The 19,711-nt window shown below is 32.8% G+C and overlaps 1 protein-coding gene across 4 annotated transcripts in view; it reads left to right on the forward strand.

Moving 5' to 3' along the window:
* Positions 1–19,711, forward strand: part of LOC106105468 (hemicentin-1-like) — a 28,671-nt gene that overhangs the window by 4,447 nt on the left and 4,513 nt on the right. For all 4 annotated transcript variants that reach the window (XR_001225737.1, XM_013285790.1, XM_013285791.1 and 1 more), the window contains 32 exons: positions 219–291; positions 605–633; positions 1,081–1,196; positions 2,068–2,189; positions 2,516–2,656; positions 3,078–3,191; positions 3,358–3,624; positions 4,535–4,701; positions 5,131–5,299; positions 5,904–6,149; positions 6,449–6,521; positions 6,739–6,953; positions 7,765–7,921; positions 8,291–8,415; positions 8,828–8,996; positions 9,618–9,712; positions 10,182–10,335; positions 10,825–10,946; positions 11,247–11,390; positions 11,694–11,828; positions 12,283–12,401; positions 12,754–12,981; positions 13,893–14,046; positions 14,661–14,778; positions 15,300–15,510; positions 16,128–16,347; positions 16,593–16,895; positions 17,169–17,350; positions 17,645–17,872; positions 18,371–18,533; positions 19,082–19,198; positions 19,543–19,637. Coding sequence is in view for 3 of the 4 variants with exons in the window: in XM_013285790.1 (XP_013141244.1) it covers positions 219–291; positions 605–633; positions 1,081–1,196; positions 2,068–2,189; positions 2,516–2,656; positions 3,078–3,191; positions 3,358–3,624; positions 4,535–4,701; positions 5,131–5,299; positions 5,904–6,149; positions 6,449–6,521; positions 6,739–6,953; positions 7,765–7,921; positions 8,291–8,415; positions 8,828–8,996; positions 9,618–9,712; positions 10,182–10,335; positions 10,825–10,946; positions 11,247–11,390; positions 11,694–11,828; positions 12,283–12,401; positions 12,754–12,981; positions 13,893–14,046; positions 14,661–14,778; positions 15,300–15,510; positions 16,128–16,347; positions 16,593–16,895; positions 17,169–17,350; positions 17,645–17,872; positions 18,371–18,533; positions 19,082–19,198; positions 19,543–19,637 (4,971 nt within the window). In the remaining variant the exon portion in view is untranslated. The remainder of the gene's footprint in view (positions 1–218; positions 292–604; positions 634–1,080; positions 1,197–2,067; positions 2,190–2,515; positions 2,657–3,077; positions 3,192–3,357; positions 3,625–4,534; positions 4,702–5,130; positions 5,300–5,903; positions 6,150–6,448; positions 6,522–6,738; positions 6,954–7,764; positions 7,922–8,290; positions 8,416–8,827; positions 8,997–9,617; positions 9,713–10,181; positions 10,336–10,824; positions 10,947–11,246; positions 11,391–11,693; positions 11,829–12,282; positions 12,402–12,753; positions 12,982–13,892; positions 14,047–14,660; positions 14,779–15,299; positions 15,511–16,127; positions 16,348–16,592; positions 16,896–17,168; positions 17,351–17,644; positions 17,873–18,370; positions 18,534–19,081; positions 19,199–19,542; positions 19,638–19,711) is intronic.

Consider the following 19,711-nt stretch of genomic DNA (forward strand, 5'->3'; position numbering starts at 1 on the left):
TTACTCTCTGATAACGTAGCTTTTAATAGTGAAAGTATTTTTAAAATCTGTCCAATAGTTTTTGAGTTATTTCAATACATACAAAAATACAAATCTCTTCTCTCTCTCTCTCTCTCTTCTTTGTAATGTTAGTATAGAACTCTTATTACGTTGTTTTCTATTGTTATTTAATTTCTTTTGTTTACTGTTGTTTAAATCTTATTTTTATATGCTTATAGATAAATGGGCGGGATGAAAACGGCCAGGAGTTTCGTAGAGTGGGCCCCACCGCTGTGCAGGCTAAACCGCCAGGTAACTAAAAACTTTATAAGTTCAAACTTATATATCGTAATGAAGGATTTTGATACGTTTTGATTAAAATAACGGTAATTTAGTATTTCAACAGTTTCCATTTAAAAGTAGCTTTCGTCCGCGACTCTAACTATCGGAATTAAAAAAAAAACGTAATCAGTAGACTGTGTTCTTTCAGACTATGTTCTATATTTATGATAAATTGTATGGACATTCGTTGAACCGATCCGGAGATATCTTCTAACATCCATCCATCCATCTAAAGTTCCGAATATATAATATTAGTAAGATTTTAAATGTTTGTTCGTTTCAGATGTTCCATATTTAACTGCCCCAAAACAGGTTAGTAGATAAATTAAAAATGACATCCCTCTACCCTTAAAGTAAAAATATAATCAAGTTATTATTAAATTTTAAGTACTAATGCTTCATTCACTAGCTTTTGCCCGCGATTCTGTCCGCGTGGAATTAAAAAAATCAAAAGCGAGTATCCTATGTATTCTTCCAGGCTATGATCTACATCTGTGCCAAATTTTAACAAAATCCGTTTAGCCGTTTAGGGTACAATCTCCAACAAACATCCATCCATCCATTTTTAACTTTCGCATTAGTGTAATAATAATAATTAGTATGATTAACAGTCATTAGTAGTTGAACTAAGTTTCAATAGAGTAAAACTCAAGTAACGTAGTTCGGAAACGCATTTCAATTATGGTACAAAAAACAATAATGAATGGTTAAATGTAGATGGGAAACCGACCATTAATAATTTATGTAATATGTTTTCAGATAGAAGGGCGTTCTCACGATCGTGTAGTTCTCAAATGCAATGTGGAAAGTCTGGTCCCAGTGAGCGTGCAGTGGACCAGAGACTCCCCGAGGATGGAAAGGAAGACTTCAAGTCTGTTAGTATAACAAATTAAAATACATATTGTCCCTCTCATTTTTAAGAAGAAAGCTGAGATAGATATATGATTTTGTAGGCGTGTTACTTGTGTGAAAAACTATCACTTAAGGCCTGTCCTACAATTCTTGTAAACTGCCAAATAACAATTTAACTTACAAAATATGTTATGGAAATATCGGATTTTAGTACTCTATCTGACAGTGACTTCAGTTTTAAGGTATCTGAGCCTCTTATCAGTCAGTGGTGGGACAAGCCCTTAATATTATGTAAATCAGAGTAGTCAACCGGTCAACCGTGATTATTATATAAAATATGTAAATCGTAATACATACTGGTATATATGTGAAAGTATGGATGAATGTAAGTTTGTTACGACTTTTAGACAAGTTATTTAATTGATACTGTCGCTTTAAACTCAGAGCAAAACTTCTCGTTAGAACTCCGGTTGCGCGCCAATCTAACCCTACTTCTAGTGACATTGACAACTGTCAGTTAGGGACGTGCCGTTTTTGCCGATAATTTAGAGTTGCGTCAATTCTACAGCACGGTACTAATTTTGTTCTTAACACTACGTATCCAAGATGGCTCAAAGGAAGTTCAAATCTGGCAATGTAGAACATATTTTAGAACTACATACTTGCTACTTACTAAGTATTTAAATTCCGCGCGGTAAAAATTGCGCGCAAAATTTCGTATTACATAATTTTATGTGAACTCTGCTTTTTATCTATTTATCCAAGCTAAGCAAGGCTATCGAATTAAATAATTATTTCACCAATGTCTAAAGAATATCATACATACTATAGACATGTCATTTCTGAGGAAAATAACTGTGGCAGTTAATTGATCATTTTAATATATTTTTCCAGACAAAGTACTTCAATAGAATACGTGATAGAAGACATGAACGAGGCCGACGTTGGCACGTACCGGTGTTCCGCGAGCAACGCCGCGGGGCATAGCAAGACTAACACCCAGCTCTCCTTACTAGGTAAATTTTTATTAATAGTTAAAAAAAAGAGCCAACAATGTTTTAAATATAAAAATATCCAAACTTGCGCTGCTTACTGTTTACAATCTACCATCATCATTCATCTATAGCTATACTTATATTATATTTGATTTGGATGTTGTTTGTATTGAAATAAATAAATAAGACGATTTCAAAAATTCTTTCGCCATTAAAAAGCTATGTTATCGGTGAGTAACATAGGCTATATTTTGTATTATTTTTAATATTATGCGGGCGAAGTCGCGAGCAACAGCTAGTTTATTATATCAATGTCTATACTTTTATGTTGTCAAAACTTTGTTCAGTGGAGCCGCCGCAAGTGTCAGTGTTGCCAGTGAACGCAACACTATCTGCTGGGGAAGACCTGACAGTGTCCTGTGCGGTGTTCAGCGAGGCAGTACTCCTTAAGAGCCAGATTTTATTTGACAATGGCAACACCGTTAATGGTGAGTTTCATCAGCGTACCAACTAAGAGGTTTAAGCTTACACCACATTAAGAGTGACTACACACATAATTTTAAATTTCTTCACAGATATGCATTGCATAATGTTTTCCTTCACCGTTAAATAAAGAAATGTCTTAAGAATAATCATACTTCATACTATTATAAATGCGAAAGTTTAGATGGATGGATGTTTGTTATAGTTTGTAGCCTAAACATCTGAACGGATTTCGGTGAAATTTTGTATAGTTGTAGAGGATAGTCTAGAAGAACACATAGGCTACTTACTTTTGTTTGTTTTTAATCCAACGCGGACGGAGTCACATGCGAAAGCTAGTAATTTTCATAAAATTACTATTAAATTAATTTAATTTACTTGTATAAACATGTCTTATGATTAAAAAATAATGTCATTTTATTTCAGTAACTAATATTAAAGTTGGAAGGAATATTGACGGCTTTTATTCCTACAACAAGACGATTTCCAACGTCACTGAAAAACATCGCGGCCAATACACCTGTCTTGCTGCTAACAGAGGTTAGTTATGTATAAAAAAACATTAATATATACAATATTTTTATTTATTTTTCAGCTATTTACCCTTATTTAAGTTTTTTTAAATTATGCACAGATCGTAATAAACATTTTCCCATCGATTTTTGTACACCCAAATACAAATTATTATTTTTTTTTTTATCTACAGGTGGTTCAACAAATCAATCTACATATATATTGATAGAAAGTGAACCAACAGCTAAAATATTAGGAGCCCACAATCTCGCTGGACAAATTGACACTAAACTACAATTACTCTGTCAAGTAGAGAATGCTAATTTGGCACAATGGATGTCACCAGATGGCACTCTGGTGCAAGAAGTGGCAATCAATGGCACTTACAATATTAGCCTGGATGTGACCGTTTCTGAAGAAGGATATTGGACTTGTATTGGTTTACGAAATTCACATAGAGGTTTGTTTTATTTGTTTTTAAGAGAACATGACACAATTAAGACCATTATGACACCATCAAATTGCATAATCATCAACTTGCCCTTATGGAGGATCGGCACAATATGTGCTGCTTCCATACATTTCTATCAGTCGTCATATCTGAATCCACTCCCTTCTTAAGCGTATCCTTTTTCACACAATCCATCTATACTTTCTTTGCTCATCCTAGAGGATAGATAGATAAAGGTAAACCTTTAGCTATCCACATTCGGTCTTAACACTTTCTGGTATATGTCCCCATCGTCTCGTCAATTTCTCCATCACTGGCGCTACTTTCAAACTTCCTCCAAATTAATTGGATGTCTATGTAAAGCGCCATCTATTGTTTATAGTAAACCTAGATTATCTTTAATTGTAATTTAAAATATTCTTAACTAGCTGTTCCCGTGCGGCTTCATCCGCGTGCAATTATAAAACATTATTTTATTGTTTACATTTGTCAAATTTTTAATTGCAAATGTCAAAATACCAATTACCTTACTATGGCAACCTTGCTTCCTTGATGTTGGCAGCAACTTATGGTCTCTTTCCCACATTAGGTTTCATCCAAAATATTTACGCCCTAAGTTTAATGACGTGAAAATATATAGTCTAAAGCGTGACGTAAGTGTAGGGCTTTTTATTAAAAAAAGAATCATTAAAAATATGCTGTAATTGCTGACATCTTAGGCAACAAAGAAGTGTTTGTTTACGCTTTATTATAATAGTATAGATATATGTGATATATGAAATATTTATTAGTAACAATAAAGTTTAAACAAACAGAATATGTGACTTAGAATATTCATGATTGTATATTATTTGTTTAATTTTAAGCATAACTGAAGTTAAACCAATTAAAAGCTAATTGTAAATGTCTATTATTTCAGCCTCAGATATAGTACAAGTGAACATAGAGATAAAGCCTGAAGTAAATGTCGACGTGAGGAACATAACAATAGTCCAAGGCAGCATACAGCAGCTAGTGTGTACTGCGCGCGGCAAGCCGCCACCCACAATAGTATGGCAAAGAGGGACTGAACAAATTAATAATACTGTAAGTAATATTTAAATGCAGCGAGTTTTCGATGAAAGATTGAAATAACCCGTGTAGCATTGTGACGTCATAGTTCTCGAATCGAAACTTGAAAGATAGCACGAAAATTTGCAAGAAAATATTTGTAATGTGTACAAAACTTATGTGGCATTTTGTTATATAGGCATAAAGTACAACAAATGTTATATAAATATTATCGATACAATAGATTTCTATCATATTTTTGTGATACGCTCTTTACTTTCATTTTAGATTCGAGAGCTATGACGTCACAATGTATCTCAAGTTTATATTCATTTTTTTTCTAATCGTATCGTATTCCAACTTGTTGTTTCACTCTTGTTTTATTAAAAAATAGACACAACAATTTTATAATACAAATACATTAGTGGAATTACACAGTACGATGTATTTATTTCTAATTTCCAGGTGGTGCAAGTGAAAGAGACAGTATATAGGAGCGTGTTAACGTTAGACAGTGACAGAGAGACTGTGAACGGGACGTACTTGTGTATCGCAGAAAACTCGCTCGGGACTGCACAAGATACAGTTATTGTTAATGTACGCAAGAAAATGCGGATATTGGAAAACTTTACAGGTATACTGAGTTAACGGTTATTTAAAAACCCTTAGTGTAGCTCTTTTTAATTTTATATTGGTTAGTAGCGATGAAGTGAATCAGGGTGACAATGATTAATTACAATTTTTATTTTAAAAAAGTATTGTTTCTTTGAACAATTTAAATGGTTTTCCTACATTTTGACTATCTATTGGATTTAATAGGTTTTATAAACGAACGTTTTTTTTTATATTTCACTTAACTGACTTTGACTTAGAAACTGTATTCTATTTTTTATGACAACAATAAAGATGTTCTTATTTTATTTTATTTATTTTTGACATTTAGTTTAGGGATGTAATTTTTTTTATGTTATTCAACTAAACTTTCGATGATTATTCCGAAAAATTCTATTCTTATGATATAAAAAGAAAAGATTTGATTGCTTGCATTGATGGAATAGTATAAAAAAAAAATAACTTTAAAACTATGGAAAATCGAGCATATTTTGCGCTTAAACGACCTATTGAGGTCCTCTAACTCCACAATGCCGTTGATTCTTTAAAAAAATTATCCTGTATGTGTTACTATAAATGTGATTTACTAAAAATTCATATTAATTTTAAAAACCTACTCTTTTCAGATCAGCAAGTAGAACTGTACTCTCAAATAGACTTGCATTGTAACGTGGACACACTTCCCCCGGCGACAGTGACGTGGCAACACAACAACACACACATACAGACAGACGACACGGATATATCTGAAGACGGGACTACTTTGTATATACAGAAAATTGATTTTAAACATCTGGGACTTTATACTTGTATAATGGATAATGGATACGAGAGGATACAGATTAATGGAACACTACAAGTTGTTGGATTGGGTGAGATGTTTTAAAATAAAAATTTTGAGGTTATAATTTAATGTTTAATAGCTATTAAATAAGTTGTTTGAGGAAGTACATTTTTATGAAATAATGTATTTAGTATGTAGCCTGTGTTCTTTTAGACTGTGTTCTATACTTGTCCTAAATTTCATCGAGACTAACAAACATCCATCCATCCGAACATCCATCCATGTAGCCATACTTTGACATTTATAATATTAGTGAGGTTTATTATTTTTTTATAATCCGAATTAGTTTTAGTTAGTGTTTATAAAATTAAATCATTCGTTTTCCAGAAAATCCCGAGTTGTCAAAGGAACCTTCTAGAATAACAGCGCGTAGAGGCGACACCGCTTTTATATCATGTAGGTGAGATGTTGTATCTGTTAACAGTATTTATTTAAATGTAAACATATTAAATTCACATATAGTTATTTTAAAAGTTTTATTATTTTTTTCTTTTTCGCAAATAATGCATACATCGAACATTTTATGCTAAAATTTTTATTCTCTCATATTTATCCTATAAAAAATAATATAAAAAATATTTTTGATTTAATCTAATTTAATTATTTAAATATTTCAGTTTATTAAAGGGTAATCCAGAACCGAAGATAACATGGCAATACAAAAACAATGAAACAGAAGAGTTTCAATATCTTAGAAACAATATGAAAGTAAACGAAGAAGGTTTTGAAGTCTCCATACATAATGCAAGTCGACAAGACGAAGGTTTTTATCAATGTATAGCAGAAAATGCTATTGGAAAAGATAATTATCAACTATTTCTTAATATACAATGTAAGTAATCTATACTATTAAAATATAATAAAGCGTAAACACTCACTTGTTTGTTGCCTAAGATGTCAGCAATTACACCATATTTTCGAATAACTCTTTTTTTTAATAAAAAGCCCTACACTTAGTTCACGCTTTAGGCTATATATTTTCAAGCTATTAAACTTAGTTGGTAAATAAATTGGGTAAAAACCCTAATGTGGGAAAGAGACCATAAGTTGCTGCCAACATCTAGGAAGCAAGATTGCCATGGATCGTCATGTTATGTCATTTTGACGTTTGCAATTGATAAATTGACAAATGTAAACGATAAAATTAAGTTTTTATAAGTACCTGCGGATTAAGCCGCATGGGAACAGCTAGTTTTCTGTAATGTTAGGATCCAATAAATTATAAATTATAAGAAGCCCGTCTAAACGATTTTACCTTTACAGACTTATTGAAAACAGACCTTTTTATATTATTTTAAATAGTAGAACATTCCAAAATAAATTCATAGACTATAGATGACATTATCAGGCAGAAATGTGTAAATTTTATTTCTTACTAGCTTTTGCCTGCGACTACGTCCGCGTGGAATTAAAAAAATCAAAAGTGAGTAGGCTATGTGTTCTTCCAGAATATCCTTAACATCTGTATCAAATTAATTCGAAATCCGTTCAGCTGTTTAGGCTACAAACTCTAACAATCATCCATCCATCCATCTAAACTTTCGCTTTTATAATACTAGCATGATTTCCATTAAATTCGACTGAATGTGGTATTAAATGCTATAATTATTATTGTAAAATGTTTAAAAAAAAATGCATTTCAGATCCTCCAGAATTGAAATATTCTAAACAAAATGGAAGTAATCAGTTAGAAATAAAATCCGGTGAGAAAGTAGTGTTAAGTTGCAACGCGGTCGGCAATCCTCAACCTATAGTTGTGTGGACTAAAGAAGGAAAACCTATATCGTATTCTAGAAATATGTAAGTTATTTCTGTATTTTCTTTCCGTTGTCTGTAAATTGTTAATTTATAAACTAACTAGTTAAGATATCTTTATAATGGTGAAAGAATTTTTGAAATCAACCCTGTAATTTTTGAGTTATTTCAATATATACAAAATATAAATCATTCCTCTTTATAATATTAGTATAAATAAGCGACCACTTAAACTAAGATATATTTTTGTCTTATTTAGGTACTAAATGGATGGATGTTTGTTAGAGTTGTAGCCTTAACGTGAAACATAATCTGGAAGAACTCATAGGCTACGTTTGTTTTCTTTTTTTATTTCCACGCGTACGGAGTCGTGGACAAATGCTAGTACTTACATACTTTTTCAATGTATTTCAGATACCTAAATGACGCAAATGAAGTAGTGATAGAAAACGCTACAGTGTATAATGCAGGTGCTTACAGCTGCAATGCTTCCAGCGCATTAGGCGCAGTTACTAACAATTATACATTACAAGTTTACAGTAAGTTTTCATATAAATTTTATTTTTAGTATTTATTTAGATAGCTTTAGGGTTTTAGCAAACATAGTAGAAGGGTACTGGCAAAAACCAAATAACTTAAACTAACATAAAAAAATTAACTGAGCCTTTAGTGGATATAGCGCCATCTGTTGGCTGCGTTTTAAAACAAAGTTTTTTCTTTATTTTAACTAAATAACTAAAAACATTTAACACTTTCTTATTTTGTTTTATAAAATGCTAGATGAAATCAATGAAAAAAGTTATTAGGAGTGATTTTTTTTCATTATTGTTAAGTTGTATATATTCTTTTAATTAATTACTGACCCACTCAGAGACCTTAATCACCTTCTTTAATAAACAGTTAGAATGCAATCGGAATTTCTTATTAATTTTGATTGTTCAATATTGCCAGTGTCCCCTACAATAATGTCTTCTCAACCGGAGCAAGCTATAGAAGTGTTAGAAGGTGAGCTGGTGGAGCTGCCGTGCGCTGCGTCCGGCGCTCCGGCTCCGGCTGTCTCCTGGTCACATAACAATCATCTCACTGATCACAGGAAATATATAGATCAATATGGATTAAGGTAATTATTGTCCAAAACTGAGTAACGATAGAAATAAAAAATTGCATATTGTTTTAATACTAATTGACCCACTTAAATGCCTTATGTAGTCTCCTTTAACCAATTAATGATTGTTAAAGATGCTATTGACAGTGTTAAATGTTTTGTGAATATAATATACTAGCTGTTGCTCGCGACTTCGCCCGCGTGAAATTAAAAAATATAGCCTATGGTACTCACAGATAAATTATCTTTCTAATGCTGAAAGAATTTTTAAAATCGGCCCAGTAGTTTTTGAGTTATTTCAATATATACAAAAATACAAATCTTTCGTTATAATATTAGTATAGATTTTGGTTGTTGGGCCGATCGGCCTCAATCGGCCTCTTGGTAATTTGGGCCGATTTATTCTTTGGATTTTTTTTGGATAGGATTATTTTCCCATTGAATGGATTAATCCATCAGTCCAACGGTAAACACTGATATTTATGAACATGATAATTATGAAATGCTTTTGTATGTAAAAAATGTGAATTTTAATTACAAAATCTTGTATAATATCTAATTATTCGTTTCAAATTAAATTAAAGATCTATGTAAAATCTTTGGAAAATTCGAGTAATGCATTCTGTTTTATTTCAGATTTGTTGCTAATTTAACAGACTTTGGGGAATATTCGTGTGTTGCAACCAACGCTTACGGCAAAGCGATTTTAAACTACACAGTTTATGTTTGGGGTAAGTATTTATTGCTTAGATAAATAAATTAATAAAATTATATATTAGAATAAAACTAGCTGTTGCTCGCGACTTATTGCTAAATTATAAAAAACTAACTTTCGCGCGCGACTCCGTCCGCGTGGAATTAAAAAAACAAAAGTGAATAGCCTATGTGTTCTTCCAGAGTATCCTCTACGTCTTTGCCAAATTTCACTGAAATCCGTTTAGACGTTTAGACTGCAAACTCTAACAAACATCCATCCATCTAAACTTTCGCATTTATAATATTAGTAAGATAGCCTATTTACTAAATAATACCGTATCTTTCTAGTACTGTATTTTTTTGATTCGTTCCAGTAGTTTTTTTATCCAAATCTTTCCTCTTTATTATGTTAGTATAAATTAGAGTAAATTTAAATTATTTCTAGTACATTTGTCGTATTATATTAAAGCAATTAATATTATCATAGTATATTTTCATTTCCAGTGGCCCCATATTTAGAGCCGCCATTATTGGAGACAAAGAACATTGTGTCAGGTTCTAATGTAACTCTGCAATGCAGTGCTACAGGTTTCCCAGTTCCCGTCATCTTGTGGCAGTTTAACGATAATTTATTGACTGAGAATACCACGGATTTAAGGTATCTTCATCATCACCAACTCACTATACGTCCCCTAAGGTCTACCCTTAGTTAGTGACTAAGCCTTAGTCAACCACACTGGCCCACTACGGGCTTTTTTAATATTATAAGTTGGCAAACGAGCAAGCGGCCACCTCAATCCCCCGAAATGGCGAAGAAACCGGTGCCCAGACATCCGCAACTGCAGATGCGTTGCCTACCCTTAATTGACGGAAAAGACTCACATAAAGAGGATATTTCCTCTTCCTACCACAATTATTAGGCTCCCACTTCACGCCTTTTTTCTGTGCGGCCGTGGTATTACATCATGTAAATTATGTACATATGAAATTTTAAAAATCAAAAATCATGACGGGATTCGAGACCTGTTGGTTACAAGTCAAGTGCTTAAACCGTTGAGACTCCAATGCTCCTTTTTAATGTATACATTAAAACTATTAATACAGTTTGTGAGGTTATTACTAAAACAGCTTTTTATCTATATTTCAGTTCAAATGATATCGGCCAACTGAACATAACAAACGCGAGAAATAAACACGAGGGACATTATGAATGCGTTGCAGAGAACTTGGCGGGTTTCGCAGTAAAGACGTTTATTCTCAATATTAACGGTACGAAAATTCTACCAACTGTTGTTTTATAATAAACAGTCTTTATAATTCGCCAAAATAGCAAATACATCCATAGATTGTATTTGCAGATGCATTTAATATCTTAAAATAACAAGGGAAGCCCATAGAGACGATATTTCCCTTACCTAAGTGTCTCATTCCCCTCCAAGTGTATTTTCTGTTACTTGTTATTGTTTACATGCACAGATTAATCATTTTTTTAATTACTTTTTTAGATATAAGGTGTGTATAAAATGTTTACATTTTTTTGTTATTTCAATAGTTTAATATGTGTTTTAGAACCACCAAAAATAATAGAAGATAATTACACCGGGCCATATATAGCTACAGTACTGGATACTTCTCTTACAGTCGCCTGCAAAGCGACAGGCAAACCTACACCTTATGTTGTATGGATTAAAGACGGATATTATTTGGATAAAGGTAGGACATAACAATGGCAGTCAAATAAAAGAATTCTTGAAACTGGCCAGTTTGAGATATTTCAATACTTACAAAAATATGAATCTTACCTCTTTGTAATCTTACCTATTAGTATAGACTAGCTATCGCTCGCGGCTTCGCCTGCGTCAAATTAAAAAAATATAGAAAAACAAACATAGCCTATTCTACTTACTGATAACGTAACTTTTTAATGGTAAAATAACTGAAATCGGCCCAGTTGTTTTTTTAGTTTTTCAATACATGCAAAATACAAATCTTGCCTCTTTAACTATACTTTTATAGATTTCCGTTACGACATCGATGTGGACGGAACATTAACTATCAAATCTCCTTCGGAAGACCTTAGTGGCGATTACACTTGCTTAGCTAAAAACTCAGTAGGCACTGCCTCCCGGACTGTACCAGTACAGATATACTGTAAGTACAACTTTTAGATATAAGCTGTTTCCATGCGGCTTCATCCGCTTCAAACTATAAAACCTTTCAAATACTGAAATAACAACTAAGGCTGTTGACATTGGCTAACAACAATTGACTTGTACTTTTTGTCTCTTTCCCGCATGACGATTTTTTTCAATTTGCTTACTCTTTAAGTTTGATAGCATGAAAATGTACAGCCTAAAGCGTAAGTGTAGGACGTGTTATTAAAATTGAATAATTCAAAAATATGCTGTGATTGCTGATATTCTACATAACTAAGAATTGTGTTTACGGTTTATTATATTAGTATAGATAATTTTTTGCTACTAATAGAAGGGTAAATTCTAAAGACTAGGCCATAGTTTCCTGGACTGCAGGTTGACTTCATATATTTTTGAATTTCTTCATAGATCTTCCTTTCTTCTTATTATTTTCTTATTCTTGATTCCAGCTGTCCCCAGTATGATGTCAGAAGAGGCAGAGTCCGTAGTGCACGTGGTGGAGGGAAGCAATGCCACCATCGAATGCCCCCTGCGTCTCGGACTTAATGACACCCTGAAATGGTATAAGGTTCGACGGTTTGTCTAAACTAATGCGAAATTTTAATTACAAACTCGATAATTCTAGTTGATTTGCAATCTTAATATCTCAATAATATTATAAATGCGAAAATTTAGATGGATGGATGTATGGATGAATGTTTGTTAGAGTTTGTAGCCTAAACTGCTGAACGGATCTCGATTAAATTATACATAGATGTAGAGGAATCAGGAAGAACACATAGGCTACTTTGTTTTTTTTTTATTTCACGCAAACGAACTCGCGGGCGAAAGCTAGTTAATTAATATAATCAATGTTCAATTCAATTTATATAATGTGACAGTAATTATTTAAATAAAGGCTTATTATTATTTATTTCCAGGACGCAGTATTAATATCAACAGGGCCATTATACTTGTATCCAGTGCGTCGTACTCATGGCGCGAGGTACGCGTGCGTTGTGAGCAATATGGCGGGCGGCGCGCACGCGGCGTTGGCAGTCGACGTGCAATGGCCGCCGCATGCACATCAAAATGCAGTAATGCTGGAGATTGTCGCAGGAGATGATGCTGTATTGGACTGTCAAGTTGACGCTAAACCTGCGGCTAAGGTAATTTGTATACAACGGTTGCTAAATCGAACTAATAAGAAATGTAATCACACTAATATTATAAATGCAAAAGTTTAGATGGATGGATGTTTGTTAGAATATGTAGCCAAAACGGCTAAATGGATTTCGATGCAATTTGGTATAGATATAGAGGATAATCTGGAAGAACGTGCCACGCGGATGGAGTCGCGAGCGAAAGCTAGTAAAAAATAAATACAGCGCTAATAAAAATATAGCGCTTCCAGGACACGCTTTTATGTTCATGGTTTGACTTTAATTACGTTAACAGACAACAAGACGTTGATTTTAATGTCAATTTATTAAATACTAGTTGTTCCCGTGAGGCTTCATCCGCCTGCAATTTAAAAACCTTATTTTATTGTTTTCATTTGTCAAATTCTCAATTGCGAATGTTATACCTTGCTTCCGAAATGTTGGCAGCTTCTAGTTTATGGTCCCTTTCCCACATGAAGGTTTTTTTCCAATTCATTTCCCCCCTAAGTTTAATAGCTTGAAAATATATAGTCTAAAGCGTATCGTAAGTGTACAGCTTTTTATTACAGAAATAATTATTCAAAAAGTGCTGTGATTGCTGACATCCAACGCCACAAAGTAATGTGTGTTTACACTTTATTTTATTATTTATTATTACTAGCTTTTGCCCGCGACTCCGTCCGCGTGTAATTGAAAAAAAAACAAAAGTGAATAGCCTATGTGTTCTTCCAGACTATCTTCTACGTCTATGCCAAATTTCATCGAAATCAATTCAGCCTTTTAGGCTACAAACTTTAACAAACATCCATCCATCTAAACTTTCACATTTATAATATTAGTAAGATTATATATTTATTGTATAGATTGGTCTACACCTGAACTAGAATTATGTATCCATATCTGAATGTTTATTTCAGACAAAATGGTTGTTCAATTCGAAATTATTACTAGGAGAGGACGAGAGCCGTTTGAAGTTAAGAAATGTCAAATTGCAACAGACAGGAGTATACAAGTGTGTAGCGGCAAATGAACACGGCACAGTTGTAAAGGAATTCACTCTGGATGTTTTAGGTATGATTTATTTTAGTTACATTAATTCTTACTAATATTATAAATGCGAAAGTTTAGATGGATGGATGTTTGTTAGAGTTTGTAGCCTAAACTGCTGAACGGATCTCAATGAAATTTGGCATAGATGTAGATAGTGTGAAAGAACACATAGGCTACTTACTTTTGTTTTATTTTTATTCGCGGGAGTCGCAAACCTAGTATAAAATATACAGAGTAATTTTAATATATTATTCATTCATATTTATTATTTCATTAAATACTAGCTGTTCGCGTGCGGCTTCATCCGCATGAATTTATTGTTTGCATTTGTCAAATTCTCAATTGCAAATATGTCAAAATACCAATTACCTTACTATGGCAATCTTGCTTCCTTGATGTTGGCAGCAACTTGCGGTCTCTTTCCCACATTAGGGTTTTTATCCAAAATATTTACCCCCTAAGTTTAATAGCGTGAAAATATATAGCCTAAAGCGTGACGTAAGTGTAGGACTTTTTTGTTAAAAAAATAATTATTCAAAAATATGCTGTAATTGCTGAGATCTTAGGCAACAAAGAAGTGTGTGTTTACGCTTTATTATAATAGTATAGATTATTTTTTCTATTTTGTTACCCAGTTCCGCCATTTATATCTGAATTTGATGTACTGGACGTTCAACTGAAGGAAGGTACGAACGCTACTCTGGAATGTAACGCACGAGGTTCTCCTAAACCTGATATCAAATGGATTTTCAAGTGAGTTTTTTTGAATTAAACAATAAATAGTTTTAAAATAAATCTAGCAATGTATTAAAATTTGGCTTTAAAAGAATAATGTAATTAATGTTTGAAACATATTGACACATAAATATTCTATAATTATTCAATAACACTCCCGAAACTTCCATATAAATATATTCTATTTCAGTTTTAGACTGTACAGTTTTTTAGATGTTATGAAATGTATGGACAATGGTAATCCACGCTAAAAGAGGGTATTTTCCGAATCGTTGGACCAATCAGCCCAACGGCCAATAGATATAATTTATGTGGTGCAAGTCAACTGAGGTCAGAACATCGGACTTACGGCCACTAACATCCGACTTGAAGGACCATTTAGTTACTTCCATAGAATTTTTAATTTAAGTTTTATGAATATTAATTTACGAACTGAATATTGTAACAAGGAAATAAAATTACCCCTAAGACTGATGCAACGAAATAAACACGAAGTAAATGTACGGGATTTCATTATATTTGCATATTTATTATTTCAGTAACACATCATGGTTAATTAAAAACTCGACAATAATAAGTACAAATATAACAGCGGAGTCAGAAGGCACATATAAATGTATCGCGACTAATAAAGCTGGGACAACATCGCTTGTGTACAGAGTAAATGTTGTCCAAGTCGCTAGGGTTGAAAATATTGTTGTTTTTAATGGTACAGTTGGTACTAATGTTATAGATAAACTGGAAGTTGTTGTAAGTATATATTTACTAAGTAACTTCCACGTGGAATATAAATATATGCATTACTAGCTGTTGCTCGCGACTTCGCCTTCGTGAAATTAAAATATACAGCCTATGTTACTCAAAGATAAATTACCTTTCTAACGGTGAAAGAATTTTTAAAATCAGACCAGTAGTTTTTGAGTTATTTCAATACATACAAAAATACAATTTTTTTTCTCTTTATAATAATTGTATAGATTTTATATAATATCTATCTTTACTCCTTACGACAAGGTTGAATTTGTTTTAAAGTCTTACCTAATTCTGAGTAGTATTTAAAAGTGTATTTTAGATACTATCTAGAATCTAGTTTTACTGTATAGTAAAACAATACACTCAAACAAGACAATTTCTTATGATTTTTTATGACAATCGATCTATTTTTCTATTCCAAAAGAAAAGGGAAAGATTTGTATTTTTGTATGTATTGAATTAACTCTTAACTACTGCGCCTACTTTAAAAATTCTTTCATGATTAAAAAGCTACGTTATCATTGAGTTACATAGACTACATTTTTTGTTATTTTTTATTTTCACGTGGTCGAAGTCGCAAGCAATATATAATCTTTTGCTTCACCTTATTACAGCTAGGTTCTTATATCCGTATCGCTTGCAAAGGTGCCGGCAAACCGATACCCAATATACAATGGATACGATATGGCAACACTGTCAGTAATAACACAGCAAATATCAGCTACGCAGATTTAATTATAAAAGAAGTAGCAAAATCGGATTCTGGCTGGTATGTTTGTGTGACCTCCAATGAAGGTGGAGTCGATGAGAGAAAAATGAAACTGGATGTTTTGGGTAAGATGTTTTAAGTTAATTACGTCAGATTGAAAAGTTTATTTATAAAAATAATTGACTGTAAAGTTTTATCGCCTATGTAGCTCAAAATCGTGCTTTTAAATATCTTTTTAATCAAATACTACTGAATTTATTCTGTTTCTGATTCTGTTTCCATATAATTACATTTATCTCTTTGTTTATTTATTTCTTATTAATTATCTTAAAATAAATGAATTTATTCAATTATCATTTAATATTTTCAGAGCCACCGAAAATATTCCAAAATCTATTCCAAGAGAAGTCATTAACAAATATAATAAATCTAGAAGTACTCTCAGGGCAAGCATTTTATATGCACTGTCATCCATATGGCAACCCTTTACCTGAAATATATTGGTTTAAAGATGATATGCCCTTAAAATTATTTGACAATACAATGATATCTACAGATTATAATGAAATAATTCAATCTCCAAACGCTAAGTATGAACAAACAGGCAATTATACTTGTATAGCAAAAAATAAAGTAGGAGAAACAGGATTGGTTTACTTAGTTGATGTTTTAGGTGAGTTTTATTATTATTTTATTTATTTTCTCGTTTATCATGCTTGAAAATTAATGCCTTGTACAAAATATCTTGAAAATTTACTATTACTTTTATATATTGAGGGTTAAATTTACTATGAGTCTCTAGATGCGAAAAGTTTCAAAATTTACAAACTAGATGGCGTTATTCCTAATTTTGATCTTTTGTTATAAAATGTTTGCTTATAAGTACATTTTGGCAATTTATCTGCTTGTAATATATTAAAAAGAAAATTATTTATATAATTTTCAGTACCTCCGCCACAACCAAAAGAAAGTACTAAAGTATTGAGAACAAGAATGGGCAAAGCTTTAAACCTGACTTGTCCAGTAGAGGGCGCGCCCCGGCCTTATGTGATGTGGATCAAACATCCTTATATGGAGATCAGTGAAAATACTCCACGGGTACAATTAAGTGAAGACAATGTTACTTTAGTAAGTATCACTTCAGACTTGTTATTTCAGTTTTTGTTTTTAGATATTTAAAATAATAATTGTGTTTTGTACTACTTTTTGCGTTGGCAAAAAGTCGGTGGACTTGGTCTGGGCGGAATCAATAAAAAAATAATAAGTATAGCATGTGTTACTCAGCGATACAATAAAAATTCAAAATTGGTCTAGTAGTTTTTGAGAAAGAATACAAATCTTTCCTGTTTCTTATAATAAAGTGTTGAAAAACACATATCAAAACTCGTATTTTACTATTTAATACGTCTATATTTATTTCAGGTAATAAATGACACTTTAGTTACCGACAGTGGATTATATTCTTGTATAATGACAAACAAAGTGGGTGCTACCGAAGTGAACTTTAACGTGATTATAGAGAAGCCGGCGTCCATCGTCGGTAATGTAGGCAATAACACCACAGAGAGTCATGTGGTGGCATTGCAACGCAGCATTGTACTTCAATGTGACGTTGACGGACATCCCCCACCTAAGATTACTTGGTTAAAGGTATTTTATATTTTTTATATCTTCTAAGGGCCAGTCCCACCAAATTGTAAATTGTCTGATAACAATCTAACGACTTAAATATGTAATGGAAATGTCGAATTTTGTTACATTATCTGACAGTGACCGTATTTTTAAGCTATATAAGCCTCTAGTAGCCAGTGGTGGGACAGACCTTAATAGTAACAGGAATATGAGTACGCGGCTCAAATCAGTGTCAAAAATTTGTCTCTGTGGCACACTCTACATGTTTTAATGATCACTATGAGTGGCCCTCAGTGTAGATTTTCCATATTTAATCTAAATTATATGCTTCTCAGTGCTGTAAATGTGTAACACAACTAATAGTCATTGAAATGATATGTGGACTTTCTTTTTAAGCATCGATCAATTGTGATCAACGCCATCTAGTGTTGAAATGACTTGTATTATCTCTATTCAAAAATCAATTGATAACAACGCCATCTATTGTTAAATTTCCTTGTATATTCATTCGTACAGGACATTCAGCGTGTGAGTGCTAGCGAGGCTCACATCCAGGCAGTGTTGGGCAGCAGCCTGCTGGCGGTGTGGAGCGCGCGCGGCCAACACGCGGGGCAATACATCTGCGTGGCGGAGAACAGCGCCGGTACTGCCTCCCGCCGGTACAACATCGCAGTCAAAGGTTAACTATACTATACTATACTAATGTTTTAAATGCGAAAGTTTAGATGGATGGATGTTTGCTAGAGTTTGTAGCCTAAACGTCTGAACCCATCTTGATGAAATTTGTCAGAGATGTATAGGAGAATCAGGAAGAACACAAAGGATACTTACTTTTGTTTTAGTCTCTCGCGGACGGAGTCGCGGGCGAAAGCTAGTAATAATATACTCAAACGTAAATACACTTCTTTGTTATGTAAGATGTCAGTAATTTTTACTGTAATCTTTTTATAACTCCCTAAACTTATACACGCTTTAGGCTATATATTTTCACGCTATTATTTTGGGGCGAGTAAATTGGGAAAATCTTTGTGCCAGAAAGGGACAAAAACTACAACCCAATATCAGCAAAAAATCAAAGTTCCCATGCCAAACATACTCAAAAATCGGTTCTTAGCCTACAAGTGGACAAAGTGGAATTGATTTTCGAATTAATTACTATATTTCTTTCTATTTTTGTGTTGTAATTGTCATCGACATCGTTTATATTCGCAAATGTATTATTTTTAGTGCCTGGTAAATGGAGTGTTTGGTCTCAATGGAGTTACTGCAATGTGACGTGCGGCTTGGGATATCAGACGCGCTCTAGATTCTGTCATTATATTGATGACAACAATAATACTATTGGTAAGACATTTCACTATGGGTAAAATAATAAGTACAGTCAGCTGCATAAATATGTACACATTTATAAAACACATACTAGTATATACTTGATCTAAAAATATTTCTGTACGTATTCGTCGATAATTTCATTCATAGTCATACATATGAATTCATAAGTATGTTTTTAAAATCGAGACTTACACAAGTTGTTAAAGCTTTTTTATGCAGCTGACTGTACAAAGGCTAGGAGATAAAAGAGCGTGAAGGTCCCCTTATATCATATACTGACAAGGCCGATGGGATAGATTGTTTATATCCTGCTAAACGATAAACGCTTTAATAATTGTTCCAATTGTAACTTACAGATAAAAACTCCGCGACAGATAAAATAATTCTAGACGAGAGCGCGTGTAAAGGGTCGATTATCGACAAAAGGAAATGTCACATGCCATCTTGTGAAGTAAGTAAATATATTTTAAACTTCATCTGTAATATCTAAAAAAATATAATATTTAGACACAGTCTAATTAAACA

Source organism: Papilio polytes, unplaced genomic scaffold (genome assembly GCF_000836215.1).
Source record: "Papilio polytes unplaced genomic scaffold, Ppol_1.0 DF822845.1, whole genome shotgun sequence".
Classification (NCBI taxonomy): domain Eukaryota; kingdom Metazoa; phylum Arthropoda; class Insecta; order Lepidoptera; family Papilionidae; genus Papilio; species Papilio polytes.